The 18,179-nt window shown below is 44.1% G+C and overlaps 2 protein-coding genes across 3 annotated transcripts; both read left to right on the top strand.

Moving 5' to 3' along the window:
• The first annotated feature begins 310 nt into the window (after positions 1-310).
• Positions 311-11,489, top strand: ppp1r10 (protein phosphatase 1, regulatory subunit 10). 2 transcript variants are annotated; one of them, XM_068704384.1, is made up of 19 exons: positions 311-330; positions 501-779; positions 3,842-3,950; positions 4,040-4,126; positions 4,808-4,943; positions 5,037-5,088; positions 5,175-5,270; positions 5,363-5,491; positions 5,776-5,881; positions 6,008-6,111; positions 6,205-6,332; positions 7,362-7,521; positions 7,625-7,768; positions 8,190-8,436; positions 8,619-8,694; positions 8,777-8,995; positions 9,177-9,300; positions 9,386-9,751; positions 10,034-11,489. In XM_068704384.1, the coding sequence occupies exons 3-19, from the start codon at positions 3,844-3,846 to the stop codon at positions 10,192-10,194; spliced, it is 2,442 nt and encodes an 813-aa protein (XP_068560485.1). In that variant the 5' UTR covers positions 311-330; positions 501-779; positions 3,842-3,843; the 3' UTR covers positions 10,195-11,489. The 2 variants fall into 2 exon arrangements, with proteins under 2 accessions (XP_068560485.1, XP_068560486.1); XM_068704385.1 differs by lacking the exon at positions 311-330 and having other exon boundaries at positions 499-578.
• A 3,776-nt stretch (positions 11,490-15,265) lies between these two features.
• agr2 (anterior gradient 2) lies at positions 15,266-17,317 on the top strand. Its single transcript, XM_068704397.1, has 8 exons — positions 15,266-15,374; positions 15,705-15,825; positions 15,916-15,979; positions 16,065-16,117; positions 16,297-16,373; positions 16,694-16,757; positions 16,920-17,003; positions 17,103-17,317. The coding sequence occupies exons 2-8, from the start codon at positions 15,717-15,719 to the stop codon at positions 17,150-17,152; spliced, it is 501 nt and encodes a 166-aa protein (XP_068560498.1). The 5' UTR covers positions 15,266-15,374; positions 15,705-15,716; the 3' UTR covers positions 17,153-17,317.
• Positions 17,318-18,179: the final 862 nt, after the last annotated feature.

The raw sequence follows: 18,179 nt of genomic DNA, 5'->3' as shown, positions 1-18,179 counted from the left end.
GCCATTTTGAAGCAATACTGTTAACTAAATTTATATATTAAATAATAACTACAATCCAGCCAAATCAACTACATTGGTTGGTATGCTTTATTGTCTACTTTATGACGCAAATACACAATACTTTCAAGGTAAATCCGGGCAGTAATTCTTAATAACAGCTTCCCAAATGTGTGACACGCCATTATGCCCTTGACAGGACCAGGGAAGGTTGGCTACCCACCATTTTGTTTCAGCAAAAACGAAAAAGACGTTGCCCGTGACGTAAAAATCGTCACTTAGTATAAAGCCCAAGTCCCTCCTCTTCGGAGTCATTCCTGGATTTGGTCAAAGGTAAGTGAAGTCAGAAAGACAGCGAGGCTTATTTTCAACATTTTGTCCGTCTAAAATGCGAAATTCCTACGGAATGTTTTCAAGAACCAACAAATGACTTTGATATAACGGTAGACGACGGAATTTCTCAGACTCTAAATTAAAATGTGTGTTTTTTGTGTGTTTTGCAGGTATGAATTCGCTTTGCCGAAGACTGACCCGTCGAGGACTTTGAACAACTCTACTCAAATTCATATTTTTTTCTTCAAGTAATGGACATTTGATTACTATTTTTGCCTCCAGTTTGTTCCTGAAGGAAAGGCTAGCTTTCAGCCCCACCCATAAGAAGTATTTCAGTTGATATTAAAACCATGAAGGTTGACGATATAAAATTGATGAAATAAGAGATATAAGTGCCTGAAAAGCACACTCTAATACACCCGAGACGCTGAGGATCTATAGTGTCAATAGTAAGTTGATTTTGAAGTTAAATTGAATCGAGATCAATCAAGTAAAAATGGTCGTAGACGATAGGCTAGTTAGCGGTAGCTGGTTAGCCGGCACCGTAAGATAGCGTGGTTCTTTTCAAACCATTTGAATAGAGACAATGTTATAGTATGAGCTCACACAGGAAAGTGGACGGAGGCACTAGGCTCCGTTTCTTTGTGTGTGAGACGGAATGGGCGAGTTGTATAAACAAAAGTTAATATAGTCAGTAAATTCGTAATTTATCAATAAGCAATCTATTCATAAAGATTGCCGTAGGCACAAAAAACAAATTCCAGCTCATGAAGTCGGACTTTTTGCCTGCCAGATTTGTTTTATAGGGGCTGCTTCACGGAACGAACACTCACCGCAATCTATACATAAAGATTGCGTTAGCTTGAGGATTGTGGACAGATTTTATGAAGTACTGTGTATACTGAAATGTCGATAATTAAACACAGGGACTTCCCGAAAGCCCGCAGCACGTACTCGGCAATCTGTGGATAAAGATTGCAGGATGACTCAAGCGAAGTGCTCTTTCGAAACACAAACAGTCGGGATTGTCAAAAATGGCGGACTGGTTGTGGTTTGCTTTTCGTCGTCGGACAGCTCCGGGGGCTCGCCGTGTTCTCGGAGCAACATTTGGGAGTTTTTACAAAACTGACAAGCCGAAAAGTACAGACTGCCGCGCGCGTATGGTTCGGTAGATATGGTGTGCTCGGTGACTTGTTTTCCTATCGAGCAGCACGGTCTTTGCTCGGGGAGCCATTGTTGCTCGTGTGGGATTGCTTTCGTTGGCCGTCGTCGAAGTGGTTAACGGAGGAAGGGCTCTGATTAGCGGGCTCCAGCTCCTCCCTCTGACTGCCTGTTCTCAGCTATGACCAGTGACTGTATAGGACAGATGTCGGCTTCAGCTGAGCTGCCCTTATATAACCGTTTTATTTGATTCATTCAGTTTCACCTTGTTAAGTCTACTGTTTCACAAACAAAATTTCAGTAAACGATATTCTTTTAGACGGCTTGGTCATTTGAGTATAGTCCTAGTTTGTTGTCCATAATGTACCAGTGATATATATATGTAGTAACACCACAGTATGGCAATGCACCAATAATGCTCTTTCCACCACTGATCCAGGGCCATGGTTAACACTGACTTTGTGTATATGTGTAACGATTGTGACATTTACAGGAAGTGGGTTATTTGCAGTGTTGTGGAGGTCTGAGACTATATATAACTTCAACTACAACAGTTATCCGGGTAAGACCTAACTGATTCCTCACATGACATTTCCAATGAATTGACTTCCACCAGAATAGCGGGTTCTGCTCTTGCGTTAGAACGGTTCCATTATGAAGTGTATAAACATGGAAAAATATTTGCATGATTAAAAGATGCAACCCCAGTGTTACATCAAGAACCATCCGCGGGTTCTTCATAAGACCTTTTGTCTTGGTAGTTTCTTGTAATCTGTAATCGTGAAGACGTGCATAAAGGCCCGGTGACTTAGTGTCGGCTGTCTTTGTTTGGATCACATTGGACTTTTTGAAGTTAACAAGTAGACGTCCAACACCTTTCGTTAATAACTTGGTTTTACAGTCGGTAATGACAGTTCAGACATGACGTTGTCATGTGATGTTACCCTATGTTATGCCTCTGTAGGGGCTTTCTCCCCAGGCAGTAGAGTGGCGTGTGTAGGCATAAAGGAGCCTGTAGGTGGCAGGTAGTGGCCTCATGTACCGCGGCTGGAACAGTCCACACCACTGAGTATTTAACTTAGTAATTCCACCGTTTTCAAGCATTTCATACTTCATACAGACACATTTTAATGTGTCGTTTTCTGCATTTTGACCATTTCATCAGATACCACATGAAAAGTGACAATAGGGTTTTCATTGACTGTTGATTCTGTTACCGTTCTTCTGGTTTGAGTTGATTTTTATGTGAATGATTGTGATAGACATGTGGCATTAAAATTGTGATACATCATTACCAATAACATTTCTTTTAAGAACTCATCCCTTTGGCTATTCTTGTTCTAACAAGACTTTGACCTTTCCTCTTGTCTCTGATACATATTAATATAATACATTTATTTGTAGTAATATATCATAGTTATAGCTATTGAATTTATATCAATAGTTCATTTAGATATATTTAGGGAAACCATTCAATTAAATAAAAAGGTAGGTCAATAAAACAAGTTGATTTGTTGTATTGTGTTGCTCAGTTAATAACGTGTAGTTTTGTTTCTGCGTCGCTGCTGCTTCTTCATTCATAGCCTGAAGTGTAATTACTAGCGTTGCCTCTCACTCCAAAATGAACGTCCTATCAGTCTGTCCTGCAAGTCGACGTCCCAGAGAGGAGACACTCTGGAGACACCGAGGAGTAAGTTGCACTATCCTGCTGAACTGATGTCACGCGAACGCCTCCAAACATCTGAAGAATGAGGCGGCACACTGAAGTCACGCTGCACTGGGGATGACTGGCTGTCAGAGCCTCGCACAGCTGTGTGACTAGTGGTGTGTATGTGAGCAGGTCAGCCAGATCCTCAGCTGACCTGCTGTTACTTTTCCTCTCTCGGCCCGATGATGTTCAGCTGCTTTTACTGGCTAGTAGCTCAGGCTGCTCTGCTTCGGAGTCCCTCTGGAGGATGGCCTGTGTGGCTCCTCTGATGACATCTTGTTGGCCAGCTTGTGGTGCTGATCTCCTGATTTGGTTGTTGAGTCAGTCTTTAGACCAGTTGTCAGAAGTGAGGTGAATCCGGCTGCTGTGACCATGTCAGCCTGATACACTTTAGTTTGTGTGTGTCACATGTGGAGCGGCTTTTGAGCCTTGATGGGACATTTTAGAAACGGAACAGATCGGAGCTGTCGAGTCCTAATTTCTAAAGACAAGCGTGGAGCTCTCTTTTCTATCTGGCAGGCAAACAGTCCCCACTGAACAGCACTTGAATACTTTTTACTAAAGACCAAATATTTCCTATACATAACAGAGAATGTCCTGTTGCCGTGTGCACTCATTGTTTGCGGTGTGTGTGTGTTTCAGATATGGCAGGAGGACCGGTGGACCCCAGAGAGATTCTGAAGGGTGTGGAGGCTCTGCTGGGGAAAGATGGAGAGCTGCGCAGCCTAGAGGGAGTCCCAAAGGTGTTCAGGTGAGGACTCGATGTCTGCGCCCTAACTGTTGGACCTTTAACTTCTCCACTGCACCATCTTCATACTTCTGCTTTGCTTTTTAATGCAGCCTTATGAAAGCCTCTACCAAGATGGTCAGTAGATGTATGTACCTGAGCATCCTGCTGCAGACCAAATCCCATGATGTGCTCAACAGGTAGGCCTTACTTCTACTTCATATGCTGTGTGCTGCAGGTCTGCTTCTTAATTCATATGAACACAGGGATGGAAATATTCCATTCAATTGGAAGAACTGTAAACTGAAATCAAAGTTACTACTGAAACATACATTTATTTTGCATGAAATTCTTAAAGAACACAATTAAATGCATGAATAAAACTTCTAGTTAGGGCTGAAACCATTTCAACATGCGTTGTATCATGTTACAATTACGTCTGTTCCTTTACCACCGTTTCTCATGCTGGTATTTTTTGGGGGGAAATTATCTTTTAAATTCATGCACATTGTTACAATAGTACATCAATTGCAGTCAATTCATATTTATTCTCACATCTTCCAGACTTCTGACAGAACATGTCAGTTGTGATGCAGTTCTCTCTGAGAACATAACTGAACTCTGGTGCAGACAAACACAAACCAGCAATGAATGGATCCCACAAACAAGTATTGTGTTCATTGTTTATTAGGTGTTTGTTAGAAATAGTCCCTAAAGCGAATGTTAATCCACCAGCGTCAGAGAGAATGGAGAGATAGTGAGAAGCACTTCTGATACTCTGAGTAATTATTAGCAGGTTTCCATGTCTTTGTTGATCAGCAAGTGTAATCCATGAGCATGTGCATCCTTCATTATACTCAACTGTTCCCTCTTTCATCCAGGTTTATCAGAGTTGGTGGCTACAGGATGCTCAACTCCTGGCTCACCTACTCCAAAACCACCAACAACACCCCCCTATTGCAGCTCATCCTGCTCACACTGCAGAAGCTGCCTCTCAAAGTGGACCACCTCAAACAGGTACTGTCTCCCTCCATCCGCCAGAACACTCCACCAGTGAACTGCACAGCCAACTGTAGCATCTAACCTGTCTCTGCCTTTATGTGCCCTCAGAACAACACAGCCAAGCTGGTGAAGCAGCTGAGCAAGAGTGCAGACACCGAAGGTCAGTGAGCTTGTACATCAACCATGAAATCACTGTAGTAGAGAGAAAGTGTGTATCACACTCATGTACTTGTGTTTTACTTTCAGAGCTGAGGAAGTTGGCGTCTGTGCTGGTAGAAGGCTGGATGGCTACAATCCGCTCCCAGAGTGTGTCGAGCAGCGGCAGTGGTAGCTCTCCTGCTGGTATGCATCCCCCCCCCCCCCCCCCCCGTTCTGCCTGTTTCCCTGTGACTCCTACCTGCAACACATAGTAACACACTCCATCTCTCCTCCAGATAAGAAAAAGAAGAAAGAGGAGGGCAAGGCTCTGGTGCGGGACGTGAAGGAGAAGAGTGTGGATGAGGAGAAGAAGAAGGAGAAACCTAAAGCTCATGCACCCAGCCACGCAAAGATTCGCTCCATAGGTAAACGTTAATGTTACATCTGATCGTGTTCACATGTGCTCCAGCGTAATGCTGAATGCATAATTTACATAAATGCCCAGTATACCTGGTTTCATGGATCAAAGTTGCCGCAACCGGGCTGTACACACTTTGCACCGACATCACAGAGGTTAATGTCGTTACCAAAAAGACAACAACTACACAACGCAAACATTTACGTCGTCTCTCACACTCACTATTCCTGTTTGCTTGAGACGCCCGTGTTTTGCACACTGTGAATAATGGATATGTTCTGCGTTGTGTAGGATTGGAGATGGACACTCCCAGCATGGCCCCTGCTAAGAAGACGCCCACCGCCCCACAGCTGGGCGACAAGTACAACATCAAGCCTCCAGTCCTCAAGAGGCCAAGGTACTGGAGCCTCACTGTCTGAGGGAACATGTCCTAATGTGGATTCAGGCCACTGGCTCAGTGCTGCCCTCTGGTGGCTGATAACAGTGCTTACATGTTTTCCTTTTGTGTTCCCCCCCACAATAGCTCTGGTCCATCAGATGTGCCACCTCTGGAGAAAAAATACAAACCTCTGAACACCCCCTCCAACTCTGCCAAAGAGATCAAAGTCAAGATCATTCCAGCACAACGTAGGTTTGAAGCACACGGTCATATCTGGCCTGCATGTGAGAGAGATGGTGGTGGAGTGTGGTGTTCACTGCTCTCTTGTGTCCTCACTTCAGCGATGGAGTGCACAGGGTTCCTGGATGCTCTGAACTCTGCTCCAGTGCCCGGGATCAAGATCAAGAAGAAGAAAGCCAGTGCTTGTACTCCCCCTAACACCAAGGCTGTCTCCCCCACGTCTAACAAGGTACACACTCATCTCATTATGACCGTATGTATTATGGTCATTGTCAGTCCAAAGCAGCCTCCCAATATTTGAGTTGAATTCTAATTCTTTTCATGTCTTCAGAACATATGTGATTGCTGTTGTTTGAATAGACTTTGCTGTACTGAGCGTGTTTAAGTTATCAGCAAATATGAAAAACTAAATTATTGACATTAATATAATTATTAATGTCAGTAAGATTATGAATGATTATTAATAATAACGGGGCACCACCCTGCGAACAGGAACCAATAACCAAACGACAAACTAAGTCTAATAATTAGTGTTCACTCACAATGTCAATATTCCACATTCAGAGTGAACAGTGAAGGTTTAGAGTACAGACCACATATCAGCTATTATCACAATACACATGCACAAAGTCATCACAGACAGCTGCTCTTTACAGTATAACAGAGTTTATTAAGTTCCAATAATAATGATCTAGTCAACTAATATCTAAACTAACAACAAAACTATACATTCATGAGCACGCTATCTAAAATCAACAAACAACCTGTAGAGTGTGTGTGTGTGTGTGTGTGTGTGTGTGTGTGTGTGTGTGTGTGTGTGAGGGTTGGGGTAGTTTCACTCAAAGCAAGGCGGAGCCTCACTGCAGCCGTGGAATACGTTAACTCATCACACAGAAAGCGGTGGTTCTGGTCTTTTCAATGATAAAGTCACAGTTACAACAATACAGTAACTTAAGCAAAGCAAACAAGGTAATGACACACAGTGATCTTACTGTGAGGTGGCTTTTTAATGGCCGACGTGCTCCTTCACAGTCTCTTGGTTAGACTCCGGCTGTGCGCGATGACCCTCTGTATTGGCGGAGAGGTTTTTCTCTGAAAATGAGGGTATTCTCCTGCGTAATCATTTACAGTCTCTGATGTAGACAGCTGGTGGAGATAAGTGAGCAAATAGCTGAGTCAGACTTTCCAAGAACTTTTAGCTGTAAACATCTTTGTCTTTTTACACGTAAAATAATTGTCATTCCTTTTTTATCCTCAGGGGAGTCCATTTGACAGCAAACCCTCTGCGTATTCTTCATCTTCTGCTAAACCGTCATCTCCAGAAACAGCTGCTTCCATCACTCCTGCTGATGAAAACCAGGAGCCCGAGCGGCCTGGGACCCCCGTTCCCTCTGAGGAGACCGAGGTCTCGGACAACGGTAAGGTCCTTGATGATGATGAGCTTAATGAACTTCTTTGACATTATATTTTCCGTCTATTGAAAATGACCACCTCCTTTCTCTTCGCTTGTGTTGTTTGTAGGTGAGAAGCCTAACGCTCTGGCAGAACCACGAGGAGAAGAAGAGAGCTTGACCAAGAAAGGCAAGAAGAAGAAGACGGTTCACTGGGCGGAGGAGGAGCAGCTCAAACACTACTTCTACTTTGACCTGGATGAGACAGAGAGAGGTAAGGCCAATGTCTCAGCTGTTCTGAGACCCCAGCTGTCTGATTTCAGAGCTAAGTAGAGGTAATGATAGTGATCACTGATGATCCATATTGGCAGATACAGATCCCTTTGTTTGATTATAGCAGCTGGTCTACAAGGATCCAGACTTTTTGGCCTCTGTCAACAACGTAACATTTATCAGATCAGAGACTATAAAAGCATTCATGATGTCCTGATAGCATATTTTACTGAACACTGGTGGATAACGATAGTCAGTAAAACTGTATTTCACACTGATGGTGAAGGTAAACTGTGTCATTCATTTGCGGATCACATGCGGGTTGACCCGTGAGGGGGGATCCATACGGATCACAAATCAACAACGATCTGTTCCACCACTAGAGCTGAGTTCTGACTCATATTATTACAAATATTTCACAGTCAACGTCAACAAGATCAAGGACTTCGGTGAGGCCGCTAAACGAGAGCTGATGATGGACAGGCAGACGTTTGAGATGGCCCGCCGGATCTCCCATGACACCATGGAAGAGAGGGTCCCCTGGACCCCCCCGAGGCCCCTGACGCTGACCGGCAGCCTGGTCATCTCCGGGGCCAACAGCACAGAGAAACTCACCCAGAGAGACCGTGAGATGGGCATCCTGCAGGAGATCTTCCTCAGCAAAGAGAGGTAGGACTTCAGACACAGCCTGCTGTTTCTAGAGCAGGTTGGAAAATATCAAATATATGGAAAGACAGCGTTCATCAGGAATCTGAGCCGTTGACCCTTTCTATGTTTATTCTACTCGGAGTTCTTCATAGAAGAGGGCCTGCAATGTATGCTAACGATTTCCCATCTTGTCTTGTCACTAGTGTGCCCGAATGTCCACATGAACCGGACCCGGAGCCGTATGAACCCATGCCCCCCCGTCTCATCCCTCTGGACGAGGTGAGTACCCTCAGAACACTCCCTTACACACGTTTGGTCTCTAATATGTCTTCCTCCTAATGAACACGTTGTGTCCCCGCAGGACTCCACCAGCATGGAGGACGGTTACGTGGAGCCCATGGACACGGCGTCGCAGCAGGGCTCTGCCCTGGCCCAGACCGAGAGCTCCAAGCTGCCCCCGGTCCTGGCCAACCTCATGGGCAACCTGAGCAACAGCTCTCGCAGCCCGCAGGCCACACCCACAGTCACCAACCCTGTGGCTCCCACTGTCAACGTACAGGAGCTGCTCTCATCCATCATGGTACGTATGTAGTGGATACTCTGGATCCTGGTTTACTATTTTAAACTCGCTTATCAAAGTTCACCAAATTCACATTTAGTTTTTCATGAGAAGTCTATCTAGATTGAAGTATGTGAGCAGTGGATGTCAGACCGTTGTGCTAGTTGTATTGTGAAGCTAACGTGTAGCTGTCTGTCATCAGGGTGCTTCTGGTAACCAGTCGACTGAAGACTTGATCAAGCAGCCTAACTTCTCAGACAAGATCAAACAACTACTGGGCTCTCTGCAGCAGACCCAGAACCAGAACCAGGGTGGACCTCCACCAGGTAAACTCCATCTGTCGCAGCACCATGTCCACCTGCGGTGGTCCCGTTACTCATCGTTATGTAACCTGCTTGTTTTTCTATCTAGTTAACCCGGGTTTGCTTGGCCACGGTCCAGGCATGAACAACATGAACAACATGAACATGCACATGCAGATGCCCATGAATGGCGGCTACCCACCCAACAACCCGCCCGGCGGTCCTCGCTTCAACCACCCTCCACCCCCTCACAACCACGGCCCACCTTTCAACAGCGGCGGAGGCCCGCGCATGATGGGGCCGCCGCCGGGCCAGGGCCGAGGAGACAATGGCAACTACTGGGGAGATGACTCCATGAGAGGAGGGCCTCACAGAGGGGGCCACTTCCACCGAGGAGGACGAGGCCGAGGAGGAGAGCCGGGCTTCAGGGGCAGAGGACGAGGGGGGCCCAGAGGAGGACACAACAACATGAATGGTATGTGGGACAAAGGGTGGAAACGAGTCACATGGTATATTGAGCTTAATGTCCATCACAACACCAGAGGCTCTCACCTCTGGCACAGTCGTGATCAAGCTCCACTCATGTCCTCCAGTAGATGCCGCTTAACTCCACCCACTGTTCAAATGAAACGCTGATGTTTTTAGGGAGATGACATCATTAGATGTGTTTGAAGATTCATCAGAAATCCACTATTGAATTGTTCAATGTCAAAACTGTTTGGTGTGATTGTAACGCTGCTGTGTCTCCTCCTGTCAGACATGTCCAAGAGGCCCGTGTGTCGTCACTTCATGATGAAGGGAAGCTGCAGGTACGAGAGTAACTGTGCTTTCTACCATCCGGGTGTGAACGGACCCCCGCTGCCCCCCAACCACCCCGCTAACAACCAACACAACCAGCACCCACAGCACGGACACTAGTGGCACTGCTGCCGAGCGGAACACCTCAGAGCTGTGCTCTAACGTTGCCTGAAGCAGCCAGCTGTGCTCTCACCTGAGAGGAGAGTGACGGCTGGGACACGATCACTAATGCCACTGTGTGTTTTTATTGGGATCATTTTTAACAGTGACACTGAACCACTATGTCTGAGCTGCTGCAGCTAGCTGCCGTCTCATCCGTTTCTTTCCACTCCATTAACACGGTCGACCAAACGGACGTCTCCTACTCAGCAGACAGCACTGAATTCCTTCTGATTGTGGCTGTTGTCCTGTGTACATGTCTCATATTCCCTTTAGTTGGGCTCCTTCAGGAGAGTCAGAAAAGTGAAACAAACATTTAGGAAGCACTTTATGAAGCAAAAGGCCAACACGGCCATGATTTGTTAAAGGTGCATGGTGTTCAGACGTTGGGTTCTTCCAGCAGCTGCTATTGAATGTGAGGAGGTGATGAAGAAGCCACAGCCGCGTGTCTCACCATGTGTAAGCTTGCCTCTGTGCATCTCAGTGAGTAGCTCGGAGTGTGTGGCGTGACAATCATTAGCTTCTCCATGGCGTGGTGCTGTCCCAGTCCAGAGCTGCTGTGTCTTCTGTAGTCCGTCTGGGGGGGGGGGGCAGCCATATGACTGTTTTCTGTGAAAACGATGACCGTTGTGTCTCTTGTGGGACTGTGAGAATGTATTGGTTGTTTGGTTTTTTTTATTTTGTTTTCATGCGATCATCGGAATGTTGGCCCTTTTTTTAAGATGGGTCAATTTTTTGTCAGTATGAAATGTTTGTATGAATACAGAATACACATTCATACAGTCATATTTTCTGTTTTTTTTGTACACAGTGTATTGAATAAATGTCCAAACATAAATGCGCTGTGTTTAATTTAAAAGTGGGACGTTGCTATGCGTACACCACTTTCAGACACACACACACACACACACACACACACACCTACACCTGTGTCATCCTGTGGGGAAACTGAATGTGCTGAAGAGGGTTTGTCCATTTAATTTGTTCTGTGAGAATCTTGTACTATAAATGCTTATATGGACAGACTGAATGCCCCCCCCCCCTGCTGACACATCTCATGAACCCCTCAGCTGTACTGTGTGATTATCATTCTAACATGAAGTGAAATGAGAAGTGCTGTAAAGGCGCCCTGTCATCATGTTGCAGGTCATTTAGACTTCCTCCCTGAGATGCCGTTAACTGCTTCCTTAACGTCTCTCGCCATGAGGAAGTCTGTCCATCTGTAAAAGACTGAAATATACCAACGATTCAATGAACTGTCCCTCAGCCTTCTTGTTTCCTGCAAATACGTTGTAGAAGTGTGATAGATGTCATGTGTACAGAATGAACAACATAACAGAATTACAACATAGTCAATCCATGTGATATACATGTTTCATATAATCAGAGTAGTAACTGCAGTAGTAGATATAATGATAGTAAAAGCAGTGATAGTAATAGAAATGTGACTAATAATACCAGTAGTAGTAGTAGTAGTGTGTCATGCAAGGCCACAGCAGCAGGCTGTGTGATGTGCTCACCACGCTCTACCTGATCAACATCATTGTGTCACAAAAGCAGAAATGAAATAATGAAAAGGGAAAGTGATCTAAGGGAAGGCCGAGGATCTGTGTGTTTAGTGAAGTCTTCAGTTGGTTAACACAACATGTGCGTCGGTACGTCTTAGCTTTATCTGCAGTGAGCTCAGGTGCGTTGTGTTTCACTACAAACCAGGAAGTCGCATCCTATTCGAGTGGGCCGGGCCAATAGCAGTGTGTGTGTGTTATCAGGGCAGGGCTGAGTACAGCTGCTGAATGAGAAGTGTTAATAGGAGCGCCCTTTAACGCTGCCCTGTAGTTCAAATATTGACCCTGGTGCTGTGACAACACACGGAGAGACAGAGACACGCAGTGAAAGAGCGAGTTAAGGACACCTCAGCACTAAACTGCTCCAACATCCTGGTTACAAGCACTCAGCATCCAAAACAATTATTTGTTTAGTCCGTTGGGACATTTGGTTTGTCAAGCTTTTGACTAGAAGAATGCAATGAGTGTAATACAGGGAACAGAACGAGCAAGCAGCTTCACTTAGGAATAAAACAGAAACATTGTCTCTTTCTGATTGGATTCCTATTTGACTGAATGGTGTAGGAATTTCTAGTCTTCTGACCGCTCAAAGAGCTGTTCACTACATGTCCGCATTTAGCCATTCACTTCCACAGTGATTTTAAACCAGTAATAAGCTAAATCATCGTCGGATGATAGCCGATGGGTTCCAAGATTGCATTTTGGCCAACGCGCCTCTTTAGCTCTCTACACGGAATGTTTACCTGCATTCAACCAAAGCCTGCTCAATACCGCTCAGACTGGACAGAAAACCAGAAAGCTTCCCATACTAAAAATAGTGTCCCAGTGCCAACAGATTCTACAGGATTAGGGTTGACTCAACCCAACATGCACTGTAACTGCTGCCACAAATACTCACTACAGCACCAACTCTAGATTAATCCACCACTGAAAATAGTCCCTAGCTGTGGACAGGAAGTCAGGAAGGTTTTGCATGCCGGTTTTGGTCTTTTCATTTTTTGATTTGCTGAAACAACACGTCCTGTAAGTGTGATTCTTGAGTATGTGACTGGGCTGTTCTGTCTAACAGGTGTCACTTTGGTTATGTGGAATATATCCATTAAACTTTCATCTACACTGCTTTCATTTTCACCCAAAGCGTGGCGTTTGTTACAATATTTGTTAATCACTGAAATTGCTGTAGGGTGCCATGGTTATATAGTCCTCCATGATTATTTCATGATTTTGTAAAAAGAGTAACTTAACTGGAGTAGAAAACCTCAAAACACAAACATGTTCCAGTCATTAACAACAATCCATAAAATCTGCAGTTCTAAATGCAATAAGCGGTTAATTAATAAAACTAGTGGCCATTTGGTTTGAGGAATACCACTAAAAGCTTGGATCTTTGAACAAAAACACAGATGTGGGTGGCTCTTTTAACCTAAGTTTAATTGACAAATATGAATGCAAATAACAATTCACAACACATTAGTCAACACCTGCATACTCGCATTTGATATAATTTTATTGTCCTTGTGTTTCATGATGTCATGCTCCTTCTTTGCCTTGTGAAACTGTAATGTTTGTGACAGACGAAGCTCTTTAGGAGAGGAGAGATGTGCTTACAGCAGCAGCAGTCTGCAGGTGGATCTGGTGTGGACGATTAGAGACAGAGGATCTGCTGTTCCAGGATGCAGGACTCATTGAGTCATTAAACAAAGCTGCCATTCATAGCAGCAGGTCTCGCCGAGCGCCCTGCTGCAGGATACGGGACACCGTTGAGATGCTTCATGATAAACCTCGGACTCCTTTACGTTTCAATGTCCGTTCATGTTGAGAGATTGCACAACTCCAGATGCTCTCAGTGCTCCTACACGTGTCACTCTTCAACGTTCCGTGACTTTTTGTGCACTGGCACTTCTCACAAGCTGCCGGTTCAGTTCTTTGTCCTCTCCATGTCAGGTTCTCTGGGTGATTTATAACCCGTATGAACATAAAGACAATGTGGAGAGCATCAGAAGAGCTGACGCACGGCACCGGGGGGGACATTGCTTCAACGTTTTATCAATCTTCTCTTTTGATTAACAGAATGTGATTTTACAACATTTCCTGAAGAATTCAATGTTCTGACCCAGGCTGTGACGTGCAATAATTACATATATAACCACAGCAAGTTCTGTTGTTTTAGCTTTTTGGGTCGTTTCTATAGTAACAATAATGATTCAAAATAACCTAGAATTAGATTCGTTTTCAGTCACAAATCTTCACATTTTCTAGGAGGAGGACAGACAGACCTAGTATCTCTGAGTATCATTAATGCTTAATCATTAAGGCACATTAATGCTGTGGACATTCACTATGTGTCTCTTTATCCTGCTGCAACACCTGAAGAGCTCACACTTCCTCTGACTGGTGTCGATTCCAGGCTGTAGACATCCCATAATATATTATAGAGTGACAACATAGGCTACAAGTAACACAGAAAAGCACTTTAAGTATTAAACACACCACCTTAATCCTATGATGTGTCCGGTGGAATATTCCGACAGAAGATGCATAGCCCAATAATATAATAATATAACAATGAAATCCCAACTGACACAGAAAAGCATGCTTAAAGAAATACTACATGAATATGGATACGTAGCATGAGACTGTTGACACACACACACACACCAACATGTGAGTATGGGGAGAAGAACCAGGAGTAATCACCGTCTCACTGCTACGGTTAGGAAACCTGGATGCAAATCATTTACTGTGCATCTTCGTGTCTGGATCAATGTGTATTGACTTTGTCAAAAAGACGCATTCAGTGTCAACGTTGTGTCTCGAGCCATTCACATAAAGACCAATCGTCATCATCATCATTGTCGTCCAGCCGCGCCTGTCACACATGAATGACTAAAACCAATACATATCCACCACAGTGTCCAAACTGCTTCAGATGAATTATACAATGGGATACGTGTCTCTTGTACACGAGCAGTTCTTTCAAGTGGGCAGAACGGAATGCCAAATCCCATGAAGAAGTCTGATCGTATAAGAGTGCGCAGTTTATCGTCCAGAGGTAGAATAGCCTACACGTAGCCTAACACAGGTTCTAACTCACAATAGTGTGCTACGTTCGCCATATAGTCAGAATCTAAATTTAGAAATGTTATACTAATAAATAAATAAATACTAATGTTCTCCCTCCACCAGCACTTCTACATTTCAGAGGAAGAAGAGGAACAAAATAAGAGACTTATGATAAAACTTATGATATTGATGTTAAGTGGGACAGGTGCTGACTTGTGATGCTTTCAAGGTTTAATCTAGCCTAACTTAAAATGTCACGTGCTCATTATCTTACACCTTGATGCATTTGGCAACATACATGGAAACCTTTACCAACTTCCTCGAGGGAGTTTGGTTTGTAAACCAAATGAAATATGAATCACCGTGGTACTCCGGCAGAGCAGAAGGTGGGGGATGGGAAGAGGGCGGGCCCCCAGGTAAACGGGTGTTTAAATAGGGACAGATGAGAGTGGAGGCACAGCAGATCCTGGAGCGGCGGTCTACCTACATTCTCACCTGGCCACTCAGGAACAGGTAAGGCTTTTATTTCTGTATCCAACAATGTGATTCGGATATGATACTTTTTTCTCAGTAACTGTTACTGATTACAATTACATTTATTTTGCAATTGAATTACGGAACACTGCATACCACATAACAACTACACCCACATGTAGATTGTCATATCCTTCTCTCGCTTCACTGGCTTCCAGTTTAATAAAATATTCAATTGAATAACGCTGCAGATTGTTCTGTAATAGGAACGAGACGAGACGAGGGGGAGTTTACTTTTCTGTCATTTTGATGCTGTTTCTTCATTCATCACACTGTTTGTTCACCCTTTGTCTGCTCCTCGTGTTCCAGTAAAGCTTAAAGATGATCAAAGCGGCGTTGTCTGTCCTCTTGGTCCTGGTGGCCATGTCCTCCACCTCCGGGAAATACATCCCTAAATCTGGCAAAAGGATCCCTCAGACTCTGTCCAGAGGTCTGTGAGCATCATCTACCTCTTTAGGCTAAATGGCTGAGATTAAAGTATAGTATGATGAATATTGAGGAAATGTCCATGTCTGTCCAGGTTGGGGTGATCAGCTGATCTGGGCTCAGACGTATGAGGAGGCTCTCTACTGGTCCAGGTCAAGGTAACAAATAATTCCAGCTCTGACACTGACTTTCATTGAAGTTGATGATTAAATGTACTGTAAGTGAAGCTGATTTGTGTTTTAGAAACAAGCCTCTGATGGTCCTCTTTCACCTTGAGGACTGTCCACACAGTAAGGGTAAGTCCAACTCCAAGTTTCTGTTCATTCACTCATGCAGAGAAATAAATGTACCAAACTTGCCCAACCTGTTGGAAGGGCAAGCAGTCATTTGTTTGCCCATGTGACACGACTTCCTTTTAAAAAAAAATAAGCTGCCTGGGCTGAGTTGTTGAATTAAAATCCGGTTTCTCCTGCAGAGCTCAAGAAGACTTTATCTGAGGACACCGCGTTCCAGAGAATGCTTGACGAGGACTTCGTCGTCCTCAATCTAATGGTAAGTACTAACTTACCATTAGATTAGTAGTGTTCACCATTAAACTAGCAATGATTAAAGTAAAAGTTTAGCTTAACTATTCATGAATAGTCAACATGAACTGTGACCCCATTGTCATTTTCATATTGCTAAACTAGGATTGGTGCATAGAGATTTGTCACCGTTTTCAATCTGAGCTCGGACCACAAAATACTGGAATCTGTCTCGTCAAATAATAACTAATAACTGTTGGACCCCATCGTTCATAGTAATACTTTAGGGCCAATGCTCTGGCATGGTTCAGTATGTTTGTGAGCTGTTATTCCTTCTCTCCCTTACAGTATGAAACCACAGACAGACATCTGTCTCCTGATGGACAGTATGTCCCCAGAATCATTTTTGTTGGTAAGAGATATCTTGTAACATATTTCCTGTTAACAAATCCTGTCTAATATTCACTTTTCATACAAGGCATTAGCTGCAAATGTCTGAGAAGACATTTTCACCTTTGATATCTTTGATACAAGCAAAACTCCTGCTCAGCCAGTAGCAATAATGTCCTTACAGATCCCTCGATGACGGTGAGGGCTGACATCGGGGGTCGCTACTCCAACCGCCTGTATGCCTACGAACCTACGGACGTCCCACTCTGTAAGTGCCACAGCTAACTCTGAGGCTGGCCAGCGGTGTCTGTTTGAGCCCATGAAACACAGACTGATTCAATGTAAATGTTTCCTTCTTCTCCCTCAGTGAAGAGCAACATGGTAAAGGCTAAGAAGCTCCTGAAGTCTGAGCTGTGAGCATGAGGACGAGGAACCGACATGATGCCAGTCACATGCTGTCACTACAGTTAACATGTGGAAAACGAAGCACTGGGAAGGTCTCCTTCTGATTCTTACCTTTGTTATTATTGATGTACATCCAGAATGTCTTTTGAATAAATATGAAACTGTTCCTACGCACAAGATGGAGAGTGTGCCGTTTTATTTGCCAAGAGATATATAACTCAACGACTCATGAATATTACACAGCATATTAATGGTAGCTCTCATGCTGCTGCTGCTACTACATACTAATACATGTAAATTATGGACTGGATGAAATGAAGGAAATACGTTTTGAGCCTCAGTATAGAGCTTTTTTAAAATAGTAATAGGTGTTAGAGAGCTCAGGCATCTATATTCCCTCAGTAAGGCCTGCAGGGCACATAGCCTCCTGCCAGGTTGCCAGCCACTTAGCTTGTGAGCCTAAGATTTGGAAGGGTTACTGAAAATCAACGTGCTTTTAAACAATTGTAGTGTCAATATCTCTGAACATTAGAGCAACAGCAGAGTATTGTACTGCATTCAGCCTATATTAACAGTAAGGACCTTCTAACTTGTAAAATACTGTACCATTCATCCATATCATCACCCTCCAAGTGTCTACATTAAAAAAAGGACTGTACTATATATGTTCTACATATATATATATATATATATATATATATATATATATATATATGTTCTATATAGCGCTTTTCTAATCATCCGACCACTCAAAGCTCTTTAACACTACATGTCATCATTCACCCATTCATATTCTGATGGCAGGGGCTATGATGCAAGGTACCAACTGCCCATAAGGAGTCTAATCAATCAATAACGAATCAGTCATACCCATTCATACGCTGCAGGAACAGCCTGCAGGAACAATTTGCAGTTGAGTGTCTCGCCCAAGGCCACGTCGACATGGACTAGTGGAGCCGGGGATCAAACCGTTGACCCTCTGATTGACGGACGACCCGCTTTCTTTCTAAAGTCCCTTTATCGTCTGTGCTGTGACGTA

The sequence above is a fragment of the Cebidichthys violaceus genome, unplaced genomic scaffold (assembly GCF_023349555.1).
Source record: "Cebidichthys violaceus isolate CVI_PGR_0920_01 unplaced genomic scaffold, fCebVio1.0.p SCAF_91, whole genome shotgun sequence".
NCBI lineage: Eukaryota > Metazoa > Chordata > Actinopteri > Perciformes > Stichaeidae > Cebidichthys > Cebidichthys violaceus.
This window is presented reverse-complemented; position numbering and strand designations above follow the sequence as displayed.